General features: G+C 38.3%; 1 protein-coding gene across 9 annotated transcripts; it reads right to left on the bottom strand.

Moving 5' to 3' along the window:
* Positions 1-30: 30 nt before the first annotated feature.
* On the bottom strand, positions 31-27,442 carry LOC105483255 (glutamate rich 2). 9 transcript variants are annotated; one of them, XM_071072913.1, is made up of 11 exons: positions 27,093-27,155; positions 26,635-26,750; positions 20,634-20,664; positions 20,386-20,434; positions 20,131-20,167; positions 17,925-18,020; positions 15,729-15,877; positions 13,304-13,491; positions 6,059-6,116; positions 896-967; positions 31-234 (listed from the first exon to the last, which is right to left on the bottom strand). In XM_071072913.1, the coding sequence occupies exons 1-11, from the start codon at positions 27,138-27,140 to the stop codon at positions 110-112; spliced, it is 969 nt and encodes a 322-aa protein (XP_070929014.1). In that variant the 5' UTR covers positions 27,141-27,155; the 3' UTR covers positions 31-109. The 9 variants fall into 9 exon arrangements, with proteins under 9 accessions (XP_070929014.1, XP_070929018.1, XP_070929016.1 ...); XM_071072917.1 differs by lacking the exon at positions 26,635-26,750 and having other exon boundaries at positions 27,143-27,442; XM_071072915.1 differs by lacking the exons at positions 20,634-20,664; positions 27,093-27,155 and adding an exon at positions 27,285-27,418 and having other exon boundaries at positions 26,635-27,092.
* Positions 27,443-27,989: the final 547 nt, after the last annotated feature.

Genomic DNA, 27,989 nt, shown 5'->3' with positions numbered 1-27,989 from the left:
GAAACTGTACCAAATAAGGAGCAATTAGACTAAAATGCCACTCTCGTCTTTAAATTTGCATGGTATACATTAATGAAAATACATGAAGCTTTAAGTATCGCAGCAACACTCATGATCCATCTTCACCCTCATCAGAGCTCTCGTCACTCAGCTCCTCATCGCTTTCTCCTTTACTCTCACCACTGCTGTCTTCATCACTGTCTTCACCATCTTGCTCACGATTCTGAGTTTTCTCTGCCACAGAAAGGAAGAGGATTGCTTAAAGTGCTTCTTAATACTTCACTCTGAGAAATAATTCTCCTTGCCCCTCCCTCTACCAAGAAATACATATATTTGCAACATAAGAACTGAGTTGGACTTGGCTAACTGCACATAGGGTCAAAGTGGTAGTACAAAGAAGAAACATATTTTTACTGGCATACAGGTGTTTTTGATAATTTAAAACATAGGTCTACAAAAATATTTTACTATTGTCAATGAAATTCTGTTTAATAGTTTCATAGAATTATTTCCATCATAGAATTTTATTGACAGTAGTAAAATTGTCCATTGAAAGGAAGTGAGACATGGTAATTTAGAGGGTTTGGCTTCCCTTGGAATTGTGGGTAATTCCTTTAACACACAGCTGTGTTAGCATGTTCTGCTTGTCAGTACCTGATGCCTGGTCCCCAGGGAGCCTGCTCTGCTTGGGCAGTTCTGTCCCACAGAGAGAAGGGGGTCATTGTGACCATCCACAGAGGACAAGCTGTTTCACTAAACCATTTAGGACAGCCATTTAGCCTTTTCTTAACCACTTTCTAAAGATGTATTGACAATCTCCCGGGATAATGGGTTTTTAAAAAGTGAGTGCTTATAAGTTCTATGAGAAACAAGGAATTTCAATTTTTAAAATTACCCATCAGCAACATTTCTTCAATAAGTGTGAAAAACTCCTTGGCCTCAGGATTTTCTGGTTCATAGATGAGGACTGAAAACGGACAACAGAATGTGTGTTATTAACGTTCAGTGTTTCAGCAAACAGGCTCCTTAGAATGAAATTGAACTGTCACTCAGAGCAGGTGAAATGCACAAAGTGATAAACACTAACAATTATACCACAGATAATATATCTGAGTGCAAACAGAGAAAATGCTGCACTTATATTTTGTGCTTTGGAAGATAAATGATCCTCATTATATTTTATTTTCTGGTTTTTTTTTTTTTTCCGAGACAGGGTGTCTCTCTGTCACCCAGACTGGAGTGCAGTGGCGTGATCTTGGCTCACTGCAGCCCCTGCCTCCCGGGTTCAAGTGATTCTCATGCCTCAGCTTCCCAAGTAGCTGGGACTACAGGTGTGCGCCACCACGCCTGGCTAACTTTTGTATTTTTAGTAGACAGGATTTCACCATGTTGCCCAGGCTGGTCTTGAACTCCTGACCTCAGGTGATCCACCCCCCTCGGCCTCCCAAAGTGCTGGGATTACAGGTGTGAGCCACTGCGCACAGCCCTCATTATATTTTCTACCTCCTATCCATAGAACGCAATCTCTATCACCTCAATATGGCTTCCCTCATAGGCCAGTAGCCAGAGTGTTTCACGAACATAATCATTTCTCAAAGAAGGTACAAATCCTGCAAAATATGGAGACTTTGCTAATGAGAAGACTGTGTGCCTAGAGGTCTGTTAATCCTTCATCTCATGTCATCCACCCATCTATGTGACATCCTTTACTAAAGGTCTCATCGGAACACAGAGGAAGTTTTTGTTTGTTTGTTTTTAATGCAACCTCTTCCATAGTAGAGATGCCATTTTGTTACATCTTTCCAATAGGGGAAACTGATGTTACTTCTTTCTCTTCATCTTGACAACTTTTACTATAGTCTACACTTTGGTCGTCGCCTGCTTAACAACGTTCTCCAGCTTCATTGGACCCATTGTTTTCAGCACTATTTATTCCTTTCTGCTGATCCTTTATGTGACTGTGTCACCTTTCTTTTGGACCACACCAATAGACTTTTTTAGGCTTGTTAGTATGTTACTGAAATCCTAGAGGCCAGAAAGATTTATAATCTTAGTTTCAGAGTTGTCTAGACTATTTTATTCACTTTTTTAGATCTTGCTCCACATTCTCGCTCTACTTCTTCCTACCAGCCTTGAGGAGTATTCATAACTCCGCATCATCTGTTTAATATTGTGACTCCTGCTCAGTATCTTGGTGGCCTCCAAGGGGGGCACTGAAGCATCAAGAGTGCTCTTCATCTGGCTAAAAGTAAGAGATAATTGTGAGGCTGGGTACAGTGGCTCAGACTTGTAATCCCAGCACTTTGGGAGGCTGAGGCAGGTGGATCATTTGAGCTCAGGAGTTCAAGACCAGCCTTCACAAACCTGGTGAAACCCTGTCTCTACAAAAAAATACAAAAATTGGCTGGGCGTGGTAGCACGTGCTTGTAGTCCCAGCTCCTTGGGAGGGTGAGGCAGGAGGATGACATGAGCCCAGGAGATGGAGGTTGCAGTGGGTCGAGATTTTGCCACTGCATCCCAGGCTAAGTGACTGAGGGAGACTCTGTCTCCAAGAAAAAAAAAGGAGAGAGAGAGAGAACCATTGTGGACATTGTAGATGGTTCAACTAGACCCCTTGGCTCATAGGACCCGACCCATGGCTTTTATCTTGATACACCAAAGAAGGGACTTTACTTCCTAATCTACTAACTAACAATTTGTCATCAGTCTGGGTTAGCATGACTGTGTGCTTGCTTAGAAGCTGCTTTTAAGGATCCTATAGGTATTTTATGTATCATTATACATACACATAAGGTTTCTGAGCAAAGTAACTTTTTACCCATTTTACCTTGGATTAAAATATGCTTATCATTAATAGTCTAAATCTCTGAGGCTAAGTTTCTTTCCAGAAGAGGATTTCTCCAGCTTGCTTCCTTAGATACTAGTTTCTTTAAAAGTATACTGTAGGCTAATAGGAAAGAGTGAGTTATTTTACTCAAAAATAAATAGAAGGTTTTGTAAGAACGAAATTTTCGGAAGATACAGTATATCTGTATTTGCATTAGACATATAATGGCATGAAGTATTTTGGTTTTTGAGCCATTATTCTTTAACATTTACAACTGATAATTTATGAAATAAATCTTCCAGGACCTCCATGTATTATGTAGAGAATCTCAGGCTGTCTGGGAGCAGAAGTGTGGCACCCTAAAGAGACTGAGCTGCAGGTTTTTGACTTACAGGTGAAGTGACCAAAAAATAGGAAGATTTATTGGCACCAAATCTCATAGTCACTCATGAGATGAATGGAGCAATGTAAAGTACTTTGGACTCTTGACTTTCAGTTCCATTTAAAAACCACTTTGGGCCAGGTGCAGTGGCTCATGTGTGTAATCCCAACACTTTGAGAGGCTGAGGTGGGAAGATCGCTTGAGCCCAGGAGTTTGAGACCAGCCTGGGCAATGTGGTGAAACCCTGCCTCTACAAAAAATACAAAAATTACCTGGGCATGGTGTTATGTGCCCATAGTCCCAGCTACTTGAGAGGCTGAGGTAGTAGGATCCCTTGAGCATAGGAGTTCAAGGCTGCAGTGAGCTGTGATCGTACCACTGCACTCCAGCCTGGGTGACAGAATGAGACCCTGTTTCAAAAATAGTAATAATAATACTTTAGTGTTTTTATAAAAATAGAGGATTGAACATGATTCTATCAGGATTTCTTCTAATTAGAAATTCTGGCTGGATGCAGTGACTCTTGCCTGTAATCCCATTGCTTTGGGAGGCCATGGCGGGCAGATCACTTAAGCCTAGGCAGTTTGAGACCAGCCTGGAGAAGATGGCAAAACTCGTCTCTACAAAAAATACAAAAATTAGTGGGTGTGGTGGTATGCGTCTGTAGTCCCAGCTACTAGGGAGGCTGAGGTGGGCAGATTGCCTGAGCTGGGAGATTGAGACGGCAGCGAGCTGACATTGTGCCACTGCACTCCAGCCTGGGTGACAAAGCAAGACTCTGTCTCAAAAAAAATTCTGTATTTGTGGGTCACCAAAAATAATTTTGACTAAAATATTTTATTCAATGGCTCTCAAGGTCAAAAGTGCTTGAAAGGATTATTTACCTCAGACATAAGATAGGAAGTGTTGAAGTATTCAAGAAACCAATTTGTAAAATGAGCCAATGATCTAGAAGTACCCTCTCCACAACTGGGACTCTTGCGAGGCCAGCCAGGGCAGACCCTCCATCCCTGTACTACATTTTCACTTAAGGACTTTACTGTAAGAATGAATTTAAGTTTAACACTACTTAATATTTTGAGTCCTGCTATCAACAAGTTTAATTGTAGAGTTGCTATTTTCTCTTTTTTAACATATTATGACTAATATATTAGAAGAAAAAGATGCATAAAATAGTTGAAAAGATGATAAAGTTCAACAGAGAACCAGAATCTTTCCAGATTGCTAAATGGAAATTCTAAAATGGAAAAGACAATCTTGGACTCACTAAATAGTTTTAACAGCAGACTGGACACAGCAGAAGATAGAATAAAGAAACTCAAAAACAGGTAAATAGAAAATATTAAAACTGACACATAGAAATAAAAGAAAGAGAGCCAGGCACTGTGGCTCAGCCTATAATCCCAGCACTTTGGGAGGCTGAGGCAGGAGACTCATTTGAGGCCAAGAGTTCAAGACCAGCCTGGCCAACACAGTGAAACCCCTGTCTCTACTAAAAATACAAAAATTAGCCGGGCATGGTGGGCACAAGCCTGTAATCCCAGCTACTCGTGGGGCTGAGGCACGAGAATTGCTTGAACTCAGGATGCAGAGGTTGCAGTGAGCTGAGATTGCACCACTATACTCCAGCCTGGGTGACAGAGCGAGACCTTGTCTCAAAAAAAAAATAAAATAAAATAAAAGAGAGAGAGGAGAAGAGAAGAGAAGAGAAGAAAGAAAGAAAACAAAACACACCAGAGCTGAATATAAGATAGACATGGGACACCAGGAAAAAAAAAGTCAAATTTATATGTAATTGGAGACCCAGGAAAATAAGAGAGAGAATAGGGTAGAAGTGGTATTTGAAAAGGCAATGGTCAAGAAATTTTCAAAGCTGACGGAAACATCAACCCACAGAGGTAAGAAACTCAGCAAATGTCCCGAACAGTACAATTGCGACAAAAAACCCACAACTATTTTGAACATCAAGTCAAACCACTAAAAACCAAAGACAGAAAGAAAAATAAGGTAGATCATATTATTGCTCTACTCAAAAGCCTGCAGAGGTTTTCCCACCTCAGGGGAAACAGGAAGGTTTTTAAATCAAGAAAAAATCCTATGCAATCTGACAACCCCCTGCCCATGACGCCTCTGACTTTATTTCCTATCACACTTCCTCCTGCTCATTCTGCTCCAGTTACACTGTCCTCCTCGCTGTTCCTTTCAGGCACACTCCTGTCATAGCACATTTGCCATTCACCCTCCCTGGCACACTCGTCCTCCAGATATTCATGTGGCTCTTCCTCAAGTCTTTCAGTGAGGCCTTCCTGGGCCATCCTATTTAAAACTGCTTTGCCTTCCTCCAGTACCTTCTATTCCTTCTTCTCTACTTTATTTCTCACCATGGCACCTAACATTCATGACACACTGTGTTTATTGTCTTTCCAACACTAGACACAAATGTGGGATTGTCATCTGTCTGACTATTGTATTTCCAGTGCCTGGAACAGTGGCTGGCACATGTAGGCACTCAATGTTTGTGGGATAAATGCATGTTCAGTTAGGGTTTGACTGCTATATCACCTGACACTTCTCTGAAACTAAAGGTATAAAGCTACTAACCCATCATCATGAGGGTAAAATTTTTTATTTATTTTCCAGTAATGGTAATTACATTAATTTATTCCACTAAAATGTACTCTAGAGATCTAAATTAGTCCTTATACCAATCAACCTAATTTACTATCAAGGAATCACTGAGACACTATCAGGGAATTCACTAGACTTATGATAATCAAGATTGATTATCATATTATCGAATTCATTTTTGAAAACAAAGATTAGAAAACATGAAAGTATTTTGTACTTACTCATCTGACATAATTTTTTTGCCAACTGGTACTCTCGGGCCATTTCTGCTCTCAGGAACTGGAAAACATTAAATTCTTCAGATAAGTGAATTTAAATGTTGTCAACTCAAACTCCCTAGAAAATCTTTCGTTAATGATTAGTTGTTTTGCTTTTAACATTTTCACGTTTTTCCAGGAGTCAGTCTATAACCAATCAATTAATCAAGGATATTGAAGGACCTCTGATGGCAAAGCCACATGGGGTAAGGATGATACCTCTGCTTTCCTGCAACCATACTGTGTATGTACTACTGAACAATTTGAGAATATGTAGGTTGATTCAACTGGCGCAGATAGTGAAGACATTAATCACTTTATTTTAATATTCCTTTGGTTCAGATACAGGTTTCACTTGTAACTTAGTCCATAATTATATGACAGTTGAAAAAAATGCAGACTTACAAAATGTACATTTGATATTTTCCAGCATTGCTCTTATATCATCCAGTTTTGCTTTTATTATTTTTATTATACTTTTCTTGTTACAAAATAATATCTTTTTATGTAGGAAATTTAAAAGCTAAATAAACACGTTCTGTCCCCAGTTAAGAAGCACTTACATTTCTACCATCTATGGAAAAAAAAACATATTTATTTTTAACATCTTCATATATATTATTTCAAGTATTATTTTCCATAAATGAACACATATGTATTTACCACATTTAATATTATTTAGTAACTTAAAAAAACCCGCAGATTGTGATCATTTTCTCCCCATGGCATGAAATATTCTTACATATTTTTTACTTACTTAGGCTACAATTTACTAAACTAATCTTCTATTACAGCTATTTAGACTGATTCCATTAAAAAAACATACACACAAAATCCCCTATACTTTGATGATTGTTCTTGCCTGTGTGTGACATATTCTGAACCACATGCAGGTATATGAGTTTTATTCTGTAAGAGATAGAGGCATATAGTAATATAAAAGAGACCCTTCTCATACACTTCCAGATACTTGATAAATACCCAGGTACTGTTTTCAGAAGTAGTTCTCTACCAGTTTTCTCAGTTTCTCCCATGGCTTTAAAAAAATTTTTTTCTAATGTAAATATAACTCTTCCAGAGATTTTTCTATAAGTCATTAATTTCATCAAAATTCTCATTCACATACTAATTAACATGGTATGTTCAACTCATGCGATAGAATTCTTTTATTTTCAAAATCTATTCTTGTCTAGGTTAAGACATTTTCATTTTCATTCCTATTTGTGGTTTTCTTCCATTTTAATTATGATATCTGGTAGTTCATATCTATGTCATCCTTTTTTCAAATATCTAGCTCTTGATACATTAATTTGGTTTTTAGTTTGAATTAAAGTTTCTTTAATTCTTTTTCTTGTTTTATGTTTATTTTTCTAGTTTCTGGCATTAATATTTACTTCATTTATTGTCATTCTTCCTTGAATCATCATCATCATCATCATTATTGAAGCATTTGAAATTTTAAGCTTTTTTCAACATTTTAATATTTAGTGTTGTGGTGATCACTATTTTCCAAATAGTTTTCGAGGTTTTTTTTTTTTTTTTTTTTTTGAGATGGAGTCTGATCTGTTGCCCAGGCTGGAGTGCATGGTATGATCCTGGCTCACTGCAACCTCTGCCTCCTGGGTTCAAGCACTTCTCCTGCCTCAGCCTACTGAGTAGCTGGGATTACAGGCATGCACCACCACACCTGGCTAACTGTTTGTATTTTTAGTAGAGATGGGATTTTACCATGTTGGCCAGGCTGGTCTTGAACTCCTGACCTCAAGTGATTCTCCTGCCTTAGCCTCCCAAAGTGCTGGGATTACAGGCGTGAGCCACTGCACCTAGCTTAAGTTTATTTTTTATTTTTCTTTTACATTCATGCCATTTAGAAAAATTTTTTTCAGTTTTAAGTGGTTTTAATTTGTTATTGTTATTTTTGTTATTAATGCCTAGTTTAATTGATCATGGACAGAGAATGTGATCAATAAAATATGCAGCTATTTTTATATTTTAAAAATCTATTATGAAAAATTTAAATATACACAAAAATAGAATAGTAAAAGAAATCCAAGTTCCCAATTCTCAGCTTCAAAATTTGGGTTCTATCAATATCACCACACACTCTTTCCCCCGCTCTGTCTGGATTATTGTAAAGCAGTTTACAGATATCATCTCATTTTACATTACTATAAAACCCAAATATTACTATCATACCTAAACATTTAGGAATTTCTTAATATTATCTAATATGTAGTGTATTTAACGAAGCATTATATTAATAATAATAGCCTCAGAAAAAGAAAAGAAGTATGGAATCAATTTCAAATTCCCTTGTATTGACCTATTTGTTGTTTTTGTTAGCATAAAATATATTTCCTTTAACAGTTCAAAAGGCAGTAAAATTATGAAATTCTTGCAATGGATGTTTTGCCAAAGCCCTCGATGAGAATTATCTAACACTCCAAAATTACGCTGAAGACAGGTTTACAAAAGTATTTGTGATATTCAGAATAAAGACATGCTTAACAACTAAACAAAAAGCATAAACACTGATGAAATCTGACTGGAAAAAAAATCTAGCTAGAAGCTAGAAAAGCTATTTTAAAGATAATTTCAGAAATCTAAATTTGGTGAAATATTATATGTTACAGAATTATTACTAATTTTCTTAGTTGTGATAAGGATATAGTGTTACACTGAAGAATGAACTTTGGAGACCCAGCTTGAGTATTTATGGGTGAAGTTTCATGATGTCTACAACTAATTTCAAGTGTTTCAGTCAGAAGTATATATCTAAGCTGGGCGCAGTGGCTCACGCCTGTAATCCCAACACTTTGGGAGGCCAAGGTGGGCGGATCACCTGAGGCCATGACTGCGAGACCAGCTTGGCCAATATGGTGAAACCTGATCTCTACTTAAAAAAAAAAAAAAAATTAGCCAGGCATGGTGGTGCATACCTGTAATCCCAGCTACTCAGGAGGCTGAGGCATGAGAATCACTTCAACCCAGAGGCAGAGGTTGCAGTGAGGTGAGATTGTGCCACTGCACTCCAGCCTGGGCGACAGAGCAAGACTGTCTCAAAAAATTAACAAAAAAAAAAAAAAAAAAAAAAAAAGAAGTATATGGCTAGGTTATATCTATGCCTCTCCTATTAAAAGAGAAAGATACAGCAAATGAGGCACAATGTTAATGAGTAGTGAATCTAGTAAGGAGTATTCAGGTGTTCATTGTTCTACTCTTTCCCTTTTTCTATAGGTTTTAAAATTTACAAAATTGGCTAGGCACGGTGGCTTACACCTGTAACCCCAGCACTTTGGGAGGCCAAAGCAGGTAAATCACAAGGTCAGGAGATTGAGACCATCCTGGCCAACATGGTAAAACCCTGTCTCTACTAAAAAGACACACACACACACACACACACACACACACACAAAATCAGCTGGGCGTGGTGGCGTGTGCCTGTAGTCCCAGGTACTCAGGAGGCTGAGGGAGAAGAATAGCTTGAACCCAGGAGGCAGAGGCTGCAGTGAGCTGAGATCACGCCACTGCACTCAGTCTGGGCGACAGAGCGAGACTCCATCTCAAAAAAATAAATAAATAAATAAATAAAAAATTGGGACAATTAAAAAGGGATGCATTGTGAAAACAAAAAATCTTATCCACAGTACCAAACAAGATATGAAAGTAAGCAATCTCATATTATCTGAATTTTTACATGAAAATGAATTAATGGATGACTTTTATAATTAAATGTTGAAAAAGAAAGAAAAAAAGAAAACAAGCAACTCCAGAGAGTCTGGTTATGGTAAGTAGGGTCATTGAATGCTCTGTAATTCAAGAATGATTTAGGTGTCTAGACAAAAGGAAGACTAAGTGAAGTCTTTCTAATATTTGGCATCAATTTTTCTTCTTCCTTCTTAAAAGCACCTTATAATATTAAGGAGGTTTCAAAATTTCCTATATATGCTTTATTCTAGGAAGGAAATATAGTAAATATAATATGACTGATTTCTTTATGTGAGTCCATGGCTAGCAATTGGATTAAATTATCTAAGAAGAGAAGTACATAAGCATTTTTTATTTTGTGCTAAAAATCTAATTGAGGCTTTTGGCCGTGATGGAGTAACAGAGACCAGACTTACTGTCCTTCCTTAAACAACCATAAAATTGGACAAAAATATATGAAACAACAGTTTTCAGACACTGGACAACAGATATCACAGGACAGTGACATTTCTGAGAGAAGGGAAACAAAGTGGGTCCTATGATTGCCTTAGCTTACCACTTGTAGGCTGTTTCCAGGGGCCAGCATGAGGAAGACGAATCTAAACACAAACCAGTGATTTCTCTGGGTTGAAATGACATAGTTTGGACTGCAGAGATTACAGCCAAGGTGGCTATAATTTTCAAGAGGAGGGAGTTTCACAAAGACAGAGGGCTCCAGCAATCTGCCGAGGTGTCTCTTTGAGTCTTTGGCTGGTAATGATCTGCATGTGAGTGTGAAGAAACTATCTCAGCCTGGAGGAAGAATCACTAGAATGAGCAGGTGGAATAATCACTGGTTATCAGATAGGGTTGAGAGCAGCTCATGTTCTTACCAGCCTGAGTGGAAGGTCCTCCTAAATGCAGAGCATTGGGGAATCCCCATAAGGGCACTGCCTTAGTACTGTCCCTATGCTACATAAAGGCTGCCCTGGATGCTCCCTAACAAAGTTTAAAAGCAAGGGTCAAAGAGATACCTGCTTCCAAGCACCTTAGCTGTGCCCCAGAACAAATATTTACAGAAGTCCAACAATATTTACAGAAAAACAACAAACATTTGTACCCAAAAACATAAAATTTACAATGTTTGGGATTCAGTAAATAATTGCCAGGTACCAGGTGTGGTGGTGTGCACCTGTAGTCCCAGCTATTCAGGAGGCTGAGGCAGGACTGCTTGAGCCCAGGAGTTTGAGGGTGTAGTGTATCATGATTATGCCTGTGAGTAGTCACTGCACTCCAGCCTGGCAAAGCAAGACCCCATCTATTAAAACAAACAAACAAAATATAGGCATGCAAATAAGGAAAAAAATAAGACCCATAAGCAGGAGAAAACAATCAGTAGAAACTGACCTAGAATTAACAAAGATGATAGACTAGCAGGCAGGCATGTTAAAACAGCTATTATAAATATATGCCATATGCTCAAAAACAGAGGTAAATATGAACGTGATGATGAGAGAAATAATAGGTATAAAAATATCTAAATAGAACTTCTAGAGATGATAACTACAGTATCTGAAATGCAAAAAAAATATAATGCAGGATGAGATTAACAGCAGATTATAACTGCAAAGAAAAGATGATAAACTTGAAGACATAGCAATAGATATTATCTAAAAAAAATATGAAAAAAACTGAAAAAATTTAAGTGGAATATCCGACCTCTGGGACAATACTGGGTGGTTCAGTGTTTTAGCAATTGTACCTTAGATGAAAAGAGGAAGAGCAGAGGTCAGAAAAAATATGTGAAGAATAACTGAACATTTTCCAAACCTGAGGAAGACTACAAACTCACAGATCCAAGAATCTTAATGAGCAGAAAGAACTATGAGGAAAACCACACCTAGGCACGCTATAATCAAACTGTGAAATGAAATAATATGGAAGAAAAAATTTGTATAAGACATATTATATACAGATGAATAAAGAGAAGAACAGCAGATATCTCTTCTGAAACAATGAAGCAACAGTTCAAAGCATTAAAAAAATTTTTTGGCAATCTAGAATTCTCTAGCTAAATATTTGTTTTAAATGAAAGTGAAATTAAGACCTTTCAAGACAAAAAAAAAAAAAAGCTGAGAGAATTTATTGCCAGTAGAACTGCATTATAAGAAATATTAAAAGAAGTTTTTTGGGTAAAGGGAAAATGATATCAGGTAGAAATTGGGATCTACAGGAAGCTATGAAGAACACCAGAAAATGCATATATGTGGGTAAATAAAAAGGACATTTGAAAAGAGATTTTAAAAATCTCTTTAAAAGAGAATTAACCATTAAAAAAAAATGTATCGAGGGGCTTATATGCATTAATAGAAGTAAAATGTATGAGAAAATAATACAAAGGATGGGAAAGGGAAATGAGTGTCCTATTATACAATATACATGAGGTTGTATAATAGTAATTAAAGGTAGACTGTGATATCACAACAAGTGAGGTAAAATTGTTTCGTTCTCCATAGAATTGTCAGTAAATGCTCATGTATAATTTCTGAGTGTGTTATTTCAGGCTTCAATGCCTTCATATGTGCCTCTTCTGATGCCAGTAATGCCTTCTCTTGTTTTAACAGTTGAATTCTATACTTGCCTCTTCCTTCAGGTTTCTAAGATTCTATTCGTGTCTCTTCCTCTAAAAATCCTCCTCTTATTCTTTGCTCCTCCTGCTTCTTTTCTCAGTTAGCCCCTTAATCCTCCCTGTTCCCAGAAACTTAATAAATACTTTTATTACTAGCATGTATTTCATCTTATTGTAATTATTTACATATGTGCCTGTTATCAAGGGCAAAGACATGTCTTATTTATTTCTATATCCCCAGCATCTAGCATAGTGCCCAGTGTATAGAAAGCTTTCCTTAAATCAGTCCTTGAAGAGTTTTATACCAACACTTCTCTTACCCCTGCCTCAGCCTTACCAAAATACTGCATGTCCCTTCCAGAATCTTCTTTCACCTCTAACATGGTGAAAGCAGTAAGAGAGATGGGTAGCCAGGTAAGCATCTGTGTGTGGACAAGGATCTTTTTATTAATTTTTTAAAATGTTCATTTTTTATTGATATATAATATTATACACATTTTGAGGGTACATGTTTGATACTTGTATACAATGTGTAATGATCAAATCAAGGCAATTGGATTAACCATCATCTCAAACATTTATCTCTTCTTTGGGAATATTACAATTTTTCTCTTCTGGTTTAAAGTATGTAATAAACTACTGTTAACTATAATTTCCCTACTGTACTACTGTATACTAGAATTTATTCCTTCCATCTAACTGTACTGTTGTGCCGCTTAACGGACTTCTCTTTTTCTCCCTTCTTCCCGTCCAGCCTCTGGTAACCACCATTCTATGTTCTATCTCCGTGATATCCACTTTTTTAGTTCCCACAGTAGTGATTTTAAATCTTCAATCTTTAGTTATTTCAATATTTTAAAGTTTCTTAAATTATATGCACAAGGAAAACTTACTTCTGCCATTAACTCTAGTGGGGCCTGAGTATTCTTTTTAGGGTTACTATCTTCATCATTATCTTCATCATTGGTATCATCATCATCATCCTCCTCTGCTGATTCTGACAACTTATCATCAATATCCTGAAGGCAATATTCATTATTTTTCTCCTGCTTTACAGTGACTGCATCTTTGCTCACTTCACCTAAAAGAGAATATACCTAATTAATCAATAGACATCAAAAAGTTTGCAAATTAAATTTTGCCAGATCCTATTACCATTCATTAAACTGATATATTAATAAAAGTAACAATTATCATAACAAACATATTCAAAACACTACATATTTTAACTCATTTAAATCTCTTAACATCAATGAGGTATGTACTATTTTTATTCCCATTTATAGGTGAGGAAACTCAGGGACAGAGAGGTTAAATATACTGGCCAACTTCACACAGCTAATTAAGTGGTAGATCTTTGAGTCGGTCTGGCCCTTGAGTCCATATTCTTAACTATGTCTTGTACTATTTTTACTAATACACAATAAAATAAATATACTTCTATTAAAGTAAGTTTAAATTGTCTCCTGGGGAAATACTACTGAGTGAGTCTGCTGGCTCCTTCAGCTTTGTGGAAGTCTTTCACAGTTTGAAATTGAACTTGTGTTACACCCACCCCTTCTTGTATGATTTGAGTGCCTGGGAAGTCTTTGAGATGCCTTCTTTGATGGGAAGGTGGCCATGAGCTATTCTAAATCGTGTATACCCACTTGTGTTAGAAAGAAGAAAATGAGGAAATCTAGGAGAGCTTCATAGAAGACAATGTTAAGAAAACAAAGACCAAAAAAAAAAAAAGATAAAACTTATCACTCTAAAACAAACTCCTGACCCTAAACCCAAAGTACCGCCCTGAAAAGGAATATCAAGTTCTTCCAAGAGTATGATGCTTGTGTTATTCAGGCCATCCATCTACCTGTTTCTGGTTCATTTACAGTCTCCATCAGCTCACAACCACCCTGATTGTCCAGTGTGCACCCAGCATGTAGACCGACTCAAAGCACTGATGTCACCAAGGGAGGTCATAATGAGGAATTAGGGACATTTTGTGATGTCACAGGAATGATCTCATTCATGTCACAAACACTTAGCAGCATGAGATAAGTTTCCTGATCCCTAGATTTAAAGCAGTCCTCTCCCCAGGAGCTGTTTATTTACATTATAGCATCTACCACAACCTGTAATTATCTTATGTGTTTGTGTTTTTATTTATTTTTATTTATTTATTTTTTTTGGAGACAGGGTCTTGCTCTGTTGCCAAGGCTGGAGTTCAGTGGTGTGATCTCGGCTCACTGCAGCCACTGCTCCCCAGGTTCAAGCGAGTCTTGTGCCTTAGCCTTCTGAGTAGCTGTGACTACAGGCGCACCCTACCACACCTGGCTAATTTTTGCATGTTTAGTAGAGACTGGGTTTCGCCATGTTGGCTAGGCTGGTCTTGAACTCCTGGCCTCAAGTGATCACCCACCTCGGCCTCCCAAAGTGCTAAGATTACAGTGTTTGTGTTTTTAATTGTTTTTTCTTTTAGACTAGTCAAGTGCAGTAGTGAGAAGGGGAGAAAGAGTAAAACAAGGAGTTAATTCTGTAGCTCTGAACAATCAACTTGGATAATTTACTATCTTTACATCAGCCTATTATTTATTTTTATTTTTAATTTTCAATTTCTTTTAGACTTCTTTTTGAGACACGGTCTTGCTGTGTCACCCACCCAGTGCAGGGACATGATCATAGTTCACTGCAGCCTTGAACTCCTGGATTCAAATAATCCTCCTGCCTCAGCCTTCCTAGTAGGTAGGACTACAAGTGTATACTAGCATGCTTGGCAATTTTTCTTTTTCAATTTAAAAATTTTTTTAAAGGTGGGGTCTTGCTATATTGCCCAGTCTGGTCTCAAACTCTAGGGCTCAACCTGGGCTGATCCTCTCGCCTTGGTCTCCCAAAGTGCTGAGATTTACAGGCATGAGCCACTATACCTGGCCTGTTATTTATTTTTAATAGTCAGCTGTATGTCTTCTACTAGAATGTAAACTTTGTAAGGACAAGGGCTTTCCCTATTTTGCCAACTGTTGTATCCACAGCCTCTAAACCAGTGCCTGGCACTCTGGCTTTCAACTGTTGTTAAATGAATGGAATGTGTTAATGCTTTCATAAGTATTTTAACTTATTCCAGGACTTAAGACTCTGTAATTATCATCTTATGTAATGTATATCCATGGATCTTATATCAGGCTGAATATAAGAATCACCCAGAACATGACTTTGAAGAACTACTGATTCTCATTACCCGCCCCAGATCTACAAAGTTGTCAGTTCCCCAAGGTCGCAGAAAAGGAAGGTTCAATTAGAAGCCATAGTTAGTTAATTCAATGAAACAAATGTTATTACCTGTGCTTTCTTTTAAGCAGGAAGATGACAGTAGGTCAGACTGTAGATTTGTTAAGATATCTTTACTTTCGATACTCCTTGAAGATACTCTATTTTCAATATTCTTTAAAGAGACTTTATTTTCAATATTCTTAGAAGGGACTTCCTTCCTATGTTAGACAGTGAAAAAATATTTTCTTAGGTCATAATTCTGTTTAATGCTTTAAACACACACACTACATTTAATATAAACATACAATATAATATGCCAACAATAAACTAAATAGCTAAAATGTAGTATCTTCTTTGTGGAAAAGCATTACAAATTATTTTACGATGATTAAAATTCTATTGCTGACTGGCATTTGTTATTGTATTCCTAGACTCTTCAGAGTTCTTTAACACACAGCATTTAAGTAATCAGTTATATAAATGTCTTTGGTATATCACAGTGATATGATGGAATAAAACTAAGAAAATTAGCCTTGAGTTTTTAAGTTTATGAATCGATTTTTGCCATTGCTAAATGCTATGCTTATGCATAGCATAATATTAGCCCTTGGTCATAATATAAAATAGCCTTTTTCATTAAGTAGCTTAACTAAAAATGGGTTAACTCTCCCTTTTAGACTTCAAGCTTGAAGCTTCCTGTTATTAAATAACACACTGAAACAAGGAATTCTTAATGTGGTGCCCTCTGTTCACAAACACAGGCACCCTATACTTGTGGAAAAAAACCCCAAGTCTCTATTTTTGAGGCCTTGAGAATCTTTTAATTTGACTCCTTCATAAAGTTTTAAAAATTCACCTTCTAGTTTGTATGGAAATATATAAAAAGATGTAAAGTATTATTTGTTCCCCAAGGTTACAATGGCTCTGTTTTTCCCCCTCATGGAAATGTGAATCCAGAACATTAGTCGTTAAGTTAGTGGTCCTATGCACTAATTTAACAAATAGGTTGACCAGGTTGTTATATTCTTAATACTATAGGAGGGAATGGAATCTTTACTCCCCCAGTACATGTGGCTAAAGCAAAACCCTTCTCTGGAAATGAAAAATGCACAGCAAAGATGATTTACATTTGTTCTGCCTCTGCCCCGCTCGATCTTCTAGTTGTGACAGAAAGCATCCAAGAAGAAACTCTACATATGAAAAGTTGTGGAATCATTGAAATATTCAGTTTCCAGGATTGTGAGACTCCTATTATGTAAAAGGTCACCACACTAGTGATTACTAAAATTTATACGCTCTCATAGCTGATCTACATAAAAGGGTTTTGATGTCTTTTTTCTTCCCTGAATTAAAGTATTTCATTGAATCTAAGATACCATCTATTTATTATAAGACAAACCATTGTTTTACGTACACTAAAAAAGAAAAAATATTGCCAAATACAAGTGTAAGATGACATTGATTGTAAAAAGTGTTAAAATATGAAAAAAATGTGTGCTTTAGAATAAAATATGGCACTTATATATTCACTGAGTTATATACCTTAAAAAAAGGAATTTAGCTAGTATAGTTCTAGGTATTTGAATAACTAGAAATGCCTATAATAATTTTAATGAAACACACATGGAGGCAACCAATATACTCAATGACCTGAAGATAAATGGAATATTACTATTTGGAAGCAGTGAACATGCCAGAAAAATACCTGTATGAGAGCTAATCAAATCCTGATTTTAACATTAAGATATAAAAGGCTTTTCTGTTCACTTTCTATGGTCTTTCTTGCGTAGTTTCAAAGAATCAGAGGCCCAAAGGTCAATTTCCTCTTCACCTAAAATCTATTGACTTCTATTTGAGAAAGTGATGTTATTTACGGTCATAAGGCCCCTAACTATTTAAGAAAAACAGATAATTAGTATACTATAACAGATCTGTTTTTGTTAACTATAATTACAACTGAGGAAAGATTTAAAATTTTACTTCATGTAGTAATATCCTTTGGAAATGCAAAAGTATTTAATTTAGTACTTAACAAAATTACAGAGCTAATCAGGTTAGACACTCCATTGGAACATATTTATGATAGAGGGCAGATAACCTAAGTTTTAGAATTTTTCCCTCAGTGTGTTGGGTATATTTAGGAAGTATCCCAAAACTTCTATTGAAATTAATAATTTTTTCAGGAGATTTCTATTTTAAACTTTGTCATAAAATGATTTATACTTGTCAAACATGGGCCTAAAAACAAAATTAATTAAAACTTACTTTTCTGAGAATGTCTTAGCTACATTTAGAGAGATCTGTGTTGGTGGGGTATTAAGTTTGCTTGTCAATCTTGGTCTGTGTCCAGAGAGACATTTACTTGAGGTATAAAAATGGGAAGAAAAAAATAGCTCGTTATTCATTTTAGAAAAGGTTATAAAACATGTGATTATGTAAGAAAAGTCCTAGAGATACAATTTTTTTCAGGCTCAGTCAGTGTTGAGTGCTGTGGATTTGCTTCAGCCATTTTCCCCTCAATCTTTATGCTTGAAAGCTTGACCAAAATATCAAGTAAGGTCCAAAATCTAGAAAACTTTATCCAGCATTAAATACATATTTTATTTCTACTACTGAAAATAGTTTGTCAACTAAAAGCACTTTGCTGGGTAGACAAAATCTTTCCCACATAGGATTTCTAAGGAAAAAGAAAATGTTAAATGTGGGATTTGTGCGCCCAGAAGTTTGAAACTCGTGGTTTATAGAGTCCACATACTTCTTGTGGCTGGGACTGGAGTGAAAAATACAAAAACTAAAGCAATGAAAAAACTTTGAGTTTTCCCTAACCCAACCTAAATGAAATCTTTTGGCAAATCTCACTTGCCAATCAGACTGTGAAGCCAGCAGCAGGCTGGAGAGTGGAATGGAAGCTACACTGAAAAAATTCATCAACTTTGCAGGTCAGTCACACTCTTCCCGTGCAAAGATCCCCCCTGATGTTTTTTCCTACTTGATCATTTTTCTCTAGGACTAGCCCTGTTTACCTTCAACTCTGGGTGAAGTACCTGAGGTGACAAAACTACACACTTGTGAAGCTTATTGGCTACACTGTCCACCCTTCTCCTTCTCTGCAAGCAAACTGAAGGGAAATGATCATTTTGACCTTGCACGAAGCAGTTTGAGAGGCAGATGCAATTATGACTGAGATCAAGAGAACAAGTAGCCACTCTGCTTTTCTATTTTGGCCTAGGCTGCATCTGATTTATCCCTGGGGTTTATCTACCTCAGGAGGTGGAACACCCCTTGCTCCAGTTCCAACACTGCTTATCACTCAAAGAACACTGGGGGTCATGGATACAACAGTAATTTCTTTTCATCTATGATCTAGTAACTTCTATTACTATTATTGAAAGTTGTATTTCAAATATCCCTCAAAGACAGCTAAACATTTTTTAGATTTTATTAAATGTTTCAACCATGTAATAGGATACGTATAAAATTACATGTAGATTACTGTATGTAACAAGGCTCTTTTTTTCTGGTTGATTGTAACTTTAAATGAAAATAAATAAGGTCCTCTGTCACTGATTTGCTATACATTACTTTCTCTTTAATAAAAAAAGTATTACATAATATGTAATATATATATAATTTACAACAAAAGCCAAGGTGGACATTTTTAGTTTTGACAATATGAAAATTTAAATATATGCTGCCTAAGGTAGAATTTTTCCCAGCCAATATTTAGAATAAACCAAAACAATACAAATTTGAATAGAAGAATCCCACCAGAACAGTATCTACTAATTTGTCAGTAATCCTCACAAATGTGTATATGATCAACTTTCGAGCCGTAATTTTTCATAGAATAAATAGAGATTTTTTTTTCAGAAAGTAAGAGATGAATACAGGAAGGGCTTTAATAGATTATCAGAATCAGAGTCTTGAACAGGGCAGATACTTAACATTTAGTTACTAAATTGATATTGTACTGTGATTTTTTTTTTACACTTGATCTTAGCCAAAAGGCTGGAAACGATGTAATTTTTTTAACACCAGTTTCTTCAACTAGTTGAGGTGATTATTTTCTTTATTGAGTAGTAACAATTCATGTTACAGAAAATAATTGGTTTAATTTTAAAGTAAATATTCACTTGAAGAAATATTTTGAAAGAAATAAGTATCAAAGGGAAATAGGAATGAGCTATGAAAATTATGATACAAGTAAAATACAGAATCCAGGGTGTTTAAGCATTAAAAAGTAGAAGTGAATATTATCTACACTTCTACATTTTTATCAAAATTCATTTTTCATTTTAACTGTCCTTTTATCTAAGTAACAACTGCTTTGACTGAAGCAAAAGCTGAACTGCTAATCCATGCATTTCTGGCCTTTCAAATTTAATTGGGTGACAAATGGCTGCATTATCTAGTTCTAATTGCTTAAAAGGCATGGGAGAAATCAGCTGCACAATCAAAGACATTTTCTTACTCTGACATTGCTTCATTTGATTCAATTGTCACTTTTTCTGAAAGAGAAAAAAATACCCTCAGTATTTTATTAACAGTGATGTCCCTAACATACATTTCTAAATGGCAAATAGTTAGGAATTTTAAAAGGATAGGCAAAATAATAAAGGATTTAATTGCTAAGTCATTCAATGACACTCGCCATTCCAATATTCTTCTTAATATTGAGGACAAAATAGTGGCTAAACATATTCTTTCAAAGTAATAAATCATTTACCCTTTGGATCAGACATTAGCAATCTGCCATTCTGTCTGTTCTTTGCTGTCTAAAATAGAAGCAGAAATAAAAACTAGCATTATTATTTTAGTTTGAGATATTTGAAATAATTTACTAATAGCCTTTATGTAAACATTTCTATTATCTAGAATAAAATACAATTTTATACTAAAGCTGATTATTTAAAAACTGTACAAATTGATGGTAAAATAGACCCAAAACATCCTAAAAAAATTATATACTCTCACCTTTACAGTATCTGTCTTGTCTACAGAAGTCCTGCAAAAACCAAAATATTTACTTCATAAGCCTCTAAACACTTATATAGATTTAAAATACAAATAGAACACAGAACACAATCTGTCAGTTGGGTATTAAGTATGTATTTTGTTTTTGTATTTAGTAGCATTATTTCCATTCTAACTGTAAAATCTCATTCTTCTGGATTATGAAATTTAGTTTAAAAAATCTAGAGAAATTAAGCCTTCTGCGGGGAGGGGCTGGGGAGGGAGAGAAGCACAAAAGATAACTAACGGGTACTGAGCTTAATACCTGGGTGATGAAATAATATGTAAAACAAACCCTCATGACACGTTTACCTTTGTAACCAACCTTCACACATAACCCCAAACCTAAAATAACAGTTAAAAAAAAAAGAAATTCTCTGTTATCTTTTTGGTTTTATGTAACTTATCTGCCACATTCCAGTTTATTGGTGTCACAAAACAACAACAACAACAACAAAAAACACCTTTTAAGACCAGGCGCGGTGGCTCAAACCTGTAATCCCAGCACTTTGGGAGGCTGAGGCGGGTGGATCACCTGAGGTCAGGAGTTCAAGACCAACCTGACCAACATGGCAAAACCCCATCTGTACTAAAAATACAAAAATTAGCTGGGCACAGTGGTGCGCGCCTGTGATCACAGCTACTTGGGAGGCTGAGACATGAGAATAGCTTGAACCTGGGAGGCAGAGGTTGCAGTGAGCCAAGATTGCGCCATTGCACTCCAGCCTGGGCAACAGAGCGAGACTGTCTCAAACAACAACAACAACAACAACAACAACAACAACAAAACACCTTTTAGAGTACATGTGACCAGAACAAGAAGAAATTCTTCCACAGTATTTCAAAATATGGTATTTTTAATAAAGTATTATTTAAATACATATAGAAATGACTTGATTTTAAAATATAATCCTCACCTCATAAGTTCTCATGTGTTTATTAATATAAGGGTACAATGTTTTTTCTATGAATTTTTACCTAAGTTACCTGATCATAGGACTGATTTTCCTATAAGGTAGCCTTTTATATATCTGGATAAATTTCATTCTCATAGTTAAGAGAAAAATAAACTCAAGGTTTTTTTTCAAGTATGGGAGTGGCCACACTTAAAATTTTCCTAAGTAACAACTCACTTGTTCACCCTTCCAACACTGTTCCCACGCCCAAACCAGACTTTAAAAATTATCATAATTATTACCTACTGAGGGATTTCTGGAATATAAAATTCAGGGCCAAGACTGGACAATAAAAGGGAAGCGTCATTATTTCATATTAAATTTTTACTTTTTTAAAATCCAAGTCCCTTGCATTGACTTATGCTCCTGAATAAAGCAGCTGTATATAAAATTTGCCTCAGGCTTTGCTTTCTGGGAAACCCTGACCTAGCCAGACATTACATATGTTAATTTGATTAGCTCTCCAAGAGGCTCACAGAGAACTAAAGTCTATCGGAACAGCACAGCATCTTTTGGGGAAACACAGTGGTGGAAGACCAAACTCTAGGATAAATGAAAGATTTTCCTCTGATTATCTAGGGCAGTAAAGCTCCAAAGAGGAAACAAAGCAATAATGAACTAAATAAGGCCTTAACAAAAGAAATCTAACACGATCTCCCCTGAGAGACACTTTCACTTCACAGAGTTCCACAATCCCGTGGGTACCTGTGTGTCCCATAGAGCATCAAATTTATATTTATTAACAATATTATTATTGAGACAGAGTCTTGCTCTGTCACCCAGGCTGGAGTGTGGTGGTATGATCATGACTCACTGCAGCCTCGATCACCTGGGCTCAAGCAATCCTCCCACCTCAGCCTCCTGAGTATCTGAGACCACAGGTGTGCACGACCACATCCAGCTATTTTTTTTATTTTTTATTTTTGAAGAGACAGGGTCTCACTTTGTTGGCCAAGCTGGTCTCGAACTCCTGGCCCTTAAGCGATCCTCCTGCCTGGGTCTCCCAAAGTGCTGGGATTGCAGGCGTGAGCCACCGTGCTGGCCCACCTTTATATTTAGAGCAGTCCTTTCCTTTCTAGCTCTAGGATCTTCAGGGATTGCAACATTCCACTCTTCACCTAGATGAAACATTCGTGCATATAATTCTCCTCCCATTTTCACCTGGTGAAAACGTAGGATGGACAGATCCCAGTCCTTGATGGAGACCCATGCTCTGCTAGGTCTGGCTTTATCATTAGCTAGGAAATGTCCATTTCATCTCCTTTCATTACATTGAATTCCTTGGGAGACAGTACAGAATAATACTCAAAAGATGGGGCTCTTGGGATGGGCACGGTGGCTCATGCCTGTAATCCCAGCACTTTGGGAGGCTGAGGCAGGCGGATCACGAGGTCAGGAGATGGAGACCATTCTGGCTAACACGATGAAGCCCCCTCTCTACTAAAAATACAAAAAAAAAAAAAATTTGGTTCGGCGTGGTGGTGCGCACCTGTAGTCCCAGCTACTCGGGAGGCTGAGGCAGAATTGCTTGAACCTGGGAGGTGAAGGTGAAGGTTGCAATTAGCGGAGATCGTGCCACTGCCCTCCAGCCTGGGTGACAAAGTGAGACTTCATCTCAAAAAAAAAAAAAAAGATGGGGCTCTTGAGTGAAAGGGACTAGATTCACATCCCAGTTCCAGTCACTTCCCAGGTGAGCCTGGACAAGTCATTTAACTTCTTTAAGCTTCCATTCTTCCATCTGAAAAATGGGGATCACCATGGTGCCACCTTTGGTGGATTATTACAAGGATTAAATGGAATTAAATCTGGGTAAAGTGTTCAGCAGAGCCTGGCATATAGGAAGGACACTGTTGAAACAATTCAATGTTTTATTTAAAAGAAAAGTTTGGAAAGATGTCCTATGGGGATGATTAAAATTGCTTACGGAAGCAAAAATGGGCCTTTACTGTGATTGAGACAAGCAGATTATCTCTGAGGGCTTTTAATTAATTTCAAAAACTACCTAAACCGTATAAGTACTGACCGTTGTTTAGAAAGATCAGTAACTCCAGGGAAAAAGCAGACTAATTTAGAACACATATAAAGCTGATATCTTTTAACAGTCTTTGTGGCAATGGGAACAGCACAGTTTATGATAGTTCCAAATTTTCATGCACTATTCAATGTCTATTTAAAACAGGTATTTGGGTCAGATGTCGTGGCTCACACCTCTAATCCCAACACTTTGGGAGGTCAAGGCCGGAGGATAGCTTGAAGATAGGAGGTCGACAACAGCCTGGGCAACATAGCAAAACTATGCCTGTATAAAACATTAATTAGCCAGGCATGGTGGTGTGTGCCTGTAGTCCCAGCTACTCAAGAGGCTGAGGTCGGGGGATGGCTTGAGCCCAGGAGCTTGAGGTTACAGTGAGCTATGACTGTGCCACTGTCCTCCAGCCTGGGCAAGAGAGTGGGACTCTGTCTCTAAAAAAAAAAAGACAATAAATAATACAATACTAGACATTTGATGAGCACCTACTACATGTCAGATATAACTGTGCTAAGCTCTGGGGACACAAAGATGAAGATACTCTGAGAAGTTCAGAATCTTAATAGTTGAAGTGGGTACTAACTTCTTATATGTATGTGACAGAGCAAGCTTCAAAGTACTGTAACAAATGCTTCCCTCTAAGGGACTACAGTGTAATTTCCCATACTATCCAAACTGAGGAATAGTGATTACCAGGATCAATTAAATTCTTTCTTTTGGGCTCATGGACTGGAGATACCTAAGGAGAGTCAGCAGGCAGTGGAGGCAGAACTGGAAGAACAGAGGTGAAATTGCCTTTGCAAAGATTGTAACAGTGATAAAATTATGACAGTGACAGAGATCTGACCTGACTCCATCTTGCTTGTAACCTCCTAGCTGCCCTTGTTCATTCCCAGGCATAGGCCAAACTAACTTTGGGAAGAAATCAGTTTACAGTTAACACTGAAACAAAGATGATAACCACTCTTTCCCAAAGCAAACCCTCTTCTTGCCTGGGGACCAGACTGCCTTTGTAGGATTAACAGATTAGCCACAAGATTTAGAAATTGTAGTTTAGGAGTCATACAACCAGAGGCCACAAGATTCTGAACCTCCCCAATTGGTATTATTTGGACTCCACACTTCACAGACTTCAGGAAAAACAAAACAAAACAAAAAACAAACAAAAAAACACAGCTTTTATAAAATGAACTACCAACATTTAAAATTCAGATTTCAAAAAATTTTTATTTTAGATTTATCTTGTAATATTGGAAGACATTACATGTTTTTTCTTCATCCCACTTATGCAAGTATTTTACTGTTTTGTGCTACCGGTTTTTCTAAGCTACCTTGTAGTCTAATAGGCAAAGACAGAATGAATAGCTAGCTAGCTACACACTCAGGCCCTGCAACTCTGGTAAGGAGAGACAGAGCTGATTAAGCACTATCTTCTATCCTCAGGGAGCTTGGTGGGGGAACATTACATGATGCAGGAACAATATTTCATGGCATAGCTTCAAATGTGTATACCAATGGTGTCAAGGATCATCCATCACTTACATTCATTCTTTAAAGTGACTAAATATAAATTTTATATATTTCCTTTACAGCGTAATATAGTGCTAGGATTCCAGACTCTGGAGTCAGGTTGTCTATGTTTAAATCCCAGCAAATTGTGTGACCTTGAGCAAATTCCTTAACCTCTCTGTGATTCCGTTCCTCAACTATAAAGTGTGGATAAAAATACCACCTATTCATAGAGTCAAATTGCAAGGATTAAAATAATTAGCTACTAATAAATAATAATAGTAGCACTCATCTCCTGCTAGAACTACAATTACTATAACTCCTCCTATACTATTGTTAATATTTACAGCCGAGGGAGGCCAGTCCTGAAGGTGAACTGTCACAAATGAAGCCAGTTCTAAATGCTGAAACTGGATGGGGCAAAGAGGGGAGAAAACAGTGAGGATGTGGCTCAACCGGTGAGCGTACGTGGAAAGCTCTGGAATTCTGGAGTGGGTGCACTGAAATGCCTACAGAGATGCTGGAATTCAGCTCTGGAAAACTCTTGACACTTAAAGAGAAATGCTGTTGTTATTGTTGTTTTCCAGAGATTACAAAAACCAAGACAATTTCAATTCACAAAAACAAATAAAAATTTAAAAATAACAAGTTGGATTTGGGGATCATTGCATTTGATTTTTAGAAAAATGAAACCTATTAAAAGACATGTCCAGTGTCCTTTTCAGATTTTTAAAAAGCGACTTCCTGGGGTTCTCCTGCGGCAAAAATAGATTCAGCCAAGACACCTATGCCAAACAATAAATTGATCATTATACCATGTGTTACTTTAAATGCTACAAGGGCTCAGTGTAGAGTAGTTTGAGTAGTCAAAAGACAACAATATCAACACTTTGGAAGTTTCAAGTCAACTTCATCATCGCGTAAGATGAGAACAAGTCCCGGGAATATAAATGATTTGTCCAAATTACATCAAAATTTGTATGGCTAGCAAGTTACATCTAGCTAGTAGTGGTGTCTTCACTAATTTTCCAAAAATAAGTAAAATAATTCCCGGCAAGGGCAAGGACTGACGGAGGGGGCGGGAAGCCCTGGGATGAGCTGGGCCATCCTCGTTATTTGCCGGGAAGGAGTTGGTGCGTGTGAACCGGCAGGTCAAAGCATGGTGGTGTAGACAAGCCTGTCAGAATCGCCCAGTTATCTCCACACCCGCGTAGACCCGAACAGCTATTCCTCACCTCTTCCGACCATGGAGGGAGGAGGGTGCCGCGAGCCAGGCGCACCCCAGCCGCACGCATCCTCCCTTCCCGGCGGCGCCTGGCAGCCGCGGGGCCCAGAGCCGGAACCAGAAGCGGTAGAGCAGTCCGCAGGCTCGGGCGCCGGGTCTGGGGGTGGTCTGCTGTGGGGGCTGGGTCGGGCTGCACACGGGGCTGGGGAGAGGGAGACCGGTCTTTGCCTCGGAGTGTCTTACCAGCTGGCGGCTCTCTCCAGCCGACCATTCGAAGGGCAGACACCGAGAGCCAGCCCGGCTAGCTGCTCGCGCTGGGCTCTGGGCTCGGAGTCTGGGACGCCGCGTCGCCGTGGAGACTGCACGGCGTGTGGAGGAAGCTCGGGCAGCAGCCGAGGGTGGGGGCTGGGGGGATGGGGCGACGGCGGGGGAGGGGGCGGGGGCGGGGGCGGAGGCGGGGGCAGCCCGGGGAGCCACGGAGAGGCTGGGTGGAGGCGGGCCCAGGCCGGAGGGCGGTGGAGGGCGCGGGACGGAGCGGGCGGGGCGAGGAGGGCCCGGGGCGGGGCTGGGAGGCGGGTCCGGGGGGGCGGGGCGGGGCGGGCGGCCGGGCTGAGGGACAGCCCCGCGGTCGTGGGTGTCCCGCGGCGCCGGAAACTGGGCGCACACACCCTCGGATTGACGTGCGCACGCGCACCGGTTACCTTCAAGAGCGCCGAAGAAGGAAAGAGGGTTGGAATGTCGGTGTTCATACCTGATTCTAAGCGAGGGACAGGGAAGGGGGCGGGGTGGCCTCAGAGTTTTAAACTTGGGGAGTAAAAAGTCTCGAGTTGGGAGAGATGGGTGTCCCTGGTTGTGGATGAACAAGTGTCCCCTGCAGGACTTAGTCCCCCAACCTGAGGTCGCCCCAAGAAGATTATGGGTCTCCGGGGGGAGTCCCTGGACGCCAGTTTTCCCAGAAGTCAGATTCAAGTGATTTGAACCAGAGACCCAGCTCTTCCCGCAACGAGAGCAGCCCAGGTTCCCTCTAGCGCCGGAGCTGCTGCTCTGCCACGCCAGCCAATGGGAGGTATTAGTGTTTAAGTAACTGCTTGGGTCACAGAAGAGGGTGGGGAGCTTTTCTGTTACAGAATTCTAAAGGTCCCTCAAGCTTGGCTTCTAGGAAGGAATTGGTTATTTTTCTCCACTTGGGATGCCGGAAGTAACTAGAATCAATTTGTTGCTAGGCAACGTGTTTTGAAGGACGCCTGTTTGTTGGACTCAAATCTGGATTCGACTTTCACATGGTAGACACATAATATCAGGTGTACTCCCTATTTAATCTCTGGAATTGGTACCCGCTGAGGATATGTACCTTGGTAGATGGTTGTGAAGCTAAAATGACATAAAAATATGTAAAGCTCTGATATGTAGAAGATGCTTAGTAAATGGCAAATTTTATTATTATAATAAAAATAGAACCAGCTGAACCATTTCCGGAACCAAAAGAATACAGAGACATGGTTATTTTTTAATTCTCTTAGTCATCTGTTCATTCTTTAAATCTCCTGTGAGCCCTTGATGATAGGTAGGAGGCAAAGGAAAAATGCCAGAATGGAAGT

The sequence above is a fragment of the Macaca nemestrina genome, chromosome 11 (assembly GCF_043159975.1).
Source record: "Macaca nemestrina isolate mMacNem1 chromosome 11, mMacNem.hap1, whole genome shotgun sequence".
Taxonomy (NCBI): domain Eukaryota; kingdom Metazoa; phylum Chordata; class Mammalia; order Primates; family Cercopithecidae; genus Macaca; species Macaca nemestrina.
The sequence above is the reverse complement of the archived record's forward strand: the minus strand, read 5'-3'. Positions and strand labels throughout refer to the sequence as shown.